Source organism: Austrofundulus limnaeus, unplaced genomic scaffold, assembly GCF_001266775.1.
Source record: "Austrofundulus limnaeus strain Quisiro unplaced genomic scaffold, Austrofundulus_limnaeus-1.0 Scaffold402, whole genome shotgun sequence".
Taxonomy (NCBI): domain Eukaryota; kingdom Metazoa; phylum Chordata; class Actinopteri; order Cyprinodontiformes; family Rivulidae; genus Austrofundulus; species Austrofundulus limnaeus.
The window spans coordinates 313469-315166 of NW_013952804.1; the positions used below are offsets into that span (position 1 = coordinate 313469).

At 39.4% G+C, this 1698-nt stretch overlaps 1 protein-coding gene across 3 annotated transcripts in view; it reads left to right on the forward strand.

Moving 5' to 3' along the window:
* noxa1 (NADPH oxidase activator 1) overlaps positions 1-1698 on the forward strand; it is a 23064-nt gene that overhangs the window by 17245 nt on the left and 4121 nt on the right. For all 3 annotated transcript variants that reach the window (XM_014024001.1, XM_014024002.1, XM_014024003.1), the window contains one exon: positions 566-657. In XM_014024001.1, the coding sequence (XP_013879455.1) occupies positions 566-657 (92 nt within the window). The remainder of the gene's footprint in view (positions 1-565; positions 658-1698) is intronic.

Below are 1698 nucleotides of genomic sequence, written 5' to 3' on the forward strand. Positions count from 1 at the left end.
ACACACACACACACACACACACACACACACACACACACACACACACACACTTTTCAGCTGACAGAATAAAGCCTACAGAAATTTACCTAAATGCACAGAAATGTGACCCCACTCTGCTGAAATCAGGGTTTAAACACATTTTCTCATAAGTTCAAACATTTAGGGTTTGAAGATTAATAATGGAACCAGCTCTGGACACTAATTACAGCTGAAGTCGCTCAGAGAACGAAGCTGACTCCAATGGTTGTAGATGCACAGATAGGTACGTTCAACAACTAGGAGTTTCATTTAAACCTCTGATTCAGCGAGGAAGGACAAGTTTCAGCAGAGGTATGATGTCATCTTATTTTAGTGTCAGATGAGTTTTGACAGTTTAGAACTGTGCATTTCAGCTGAAAACTCTAAGCTGAGATGAGCTCACAGAGTTTATAGAGCCTTCTTAGAGCTGATAGTCAAACTGATCAAGGCCATGTCAGAAAACCTTGGAGAAGTATTTGTTGATTGTGGAACCAACATCTGAACATTGAGTTCTGAYTACCTTACCATGTTCTGTGTTCAACCACAGAGGCTCCTCCTCCATCCTACACCACCGCCACCCACGCACCACCAACAGCCTCCGCACCCCCCAACTATACAGCTAACGCAGCTGGCAAACAGGTAACAGCCTCCATGTGTCTCAGTGAGCTGATGACTTGAACTGTTTAAATGTTTGTTGTCGTTTTTATATCCTGTTGAGCACTGAACACGTTGGAACAGCTGTCTCTAACAACAAGAGGCACTTTGACATTCTGCAGCTCCAAACTCAAGTATTTGCTTTCAGTCATTTATTTCCAAACTGAAATGTGTAGAGCAGCTTCTTCACTCCTGGTTGTGTCGGCACTGAGTGTACACTGATCTATGAAAATATGATTCAGTCAAGAAAAATCCCAAAGTATTCTGTAAAAAGAATAATGATGGATCAAATAGAAAAAAATTGTGTAGGTCTTCTGGACGGGTTCTTCTGTAATAGATAATGATGGATGGTTGTGATCATTCAGGTCCTGTTTTAACTGTAGACATGAGAGCAAACATGTCTGATTGAACCAAGTTTAGTAAAGGTGTGGTACATGTGGTCCAGGTCCTGCACTCAGGTTCTACACTTATTGCATTAGAACAGAGRACAGCCAGTTAGTATTCAATATTTAGGAAACCAAATTACTGAAGCACCATCACTACTCAGACCTTATTCTTTTATTTCCATCACATTTTGAATTCACCTGGCAGTTTTGGACAGATCTGTGAGCTAATGACAAGAGGACGTTCAGTTTGAACGCTGCTGTCAGGCTTTTAGTAGTAGACATTGTTTGGATTAGATCACTTTCCAACAAAAATAAAAAAATAAACATTTTAAGTAAAAAACATTGACTTGAATAAGATCACTAGTCTGAGCCCCTCCCATACTGTCCACTGGTAGTGTCTGTGACAGCATGGAGGAGCAGAAACAGACCAAACAGGACAACAGCTCACAGCAAACATAGAAACTAACAGATAAACAACAAGCTGAACTGGATCTGTTTCATAGATTATCTGTCATGTTTTTACAATAAATTAATAACTATGTTAATTTCATTCAACAATCATGTAAAACAGCAGATATATACCAGAAAAATATAACATTTATAAGTAATAATGATCTAATCCAGACCTGAGCTGTAACTC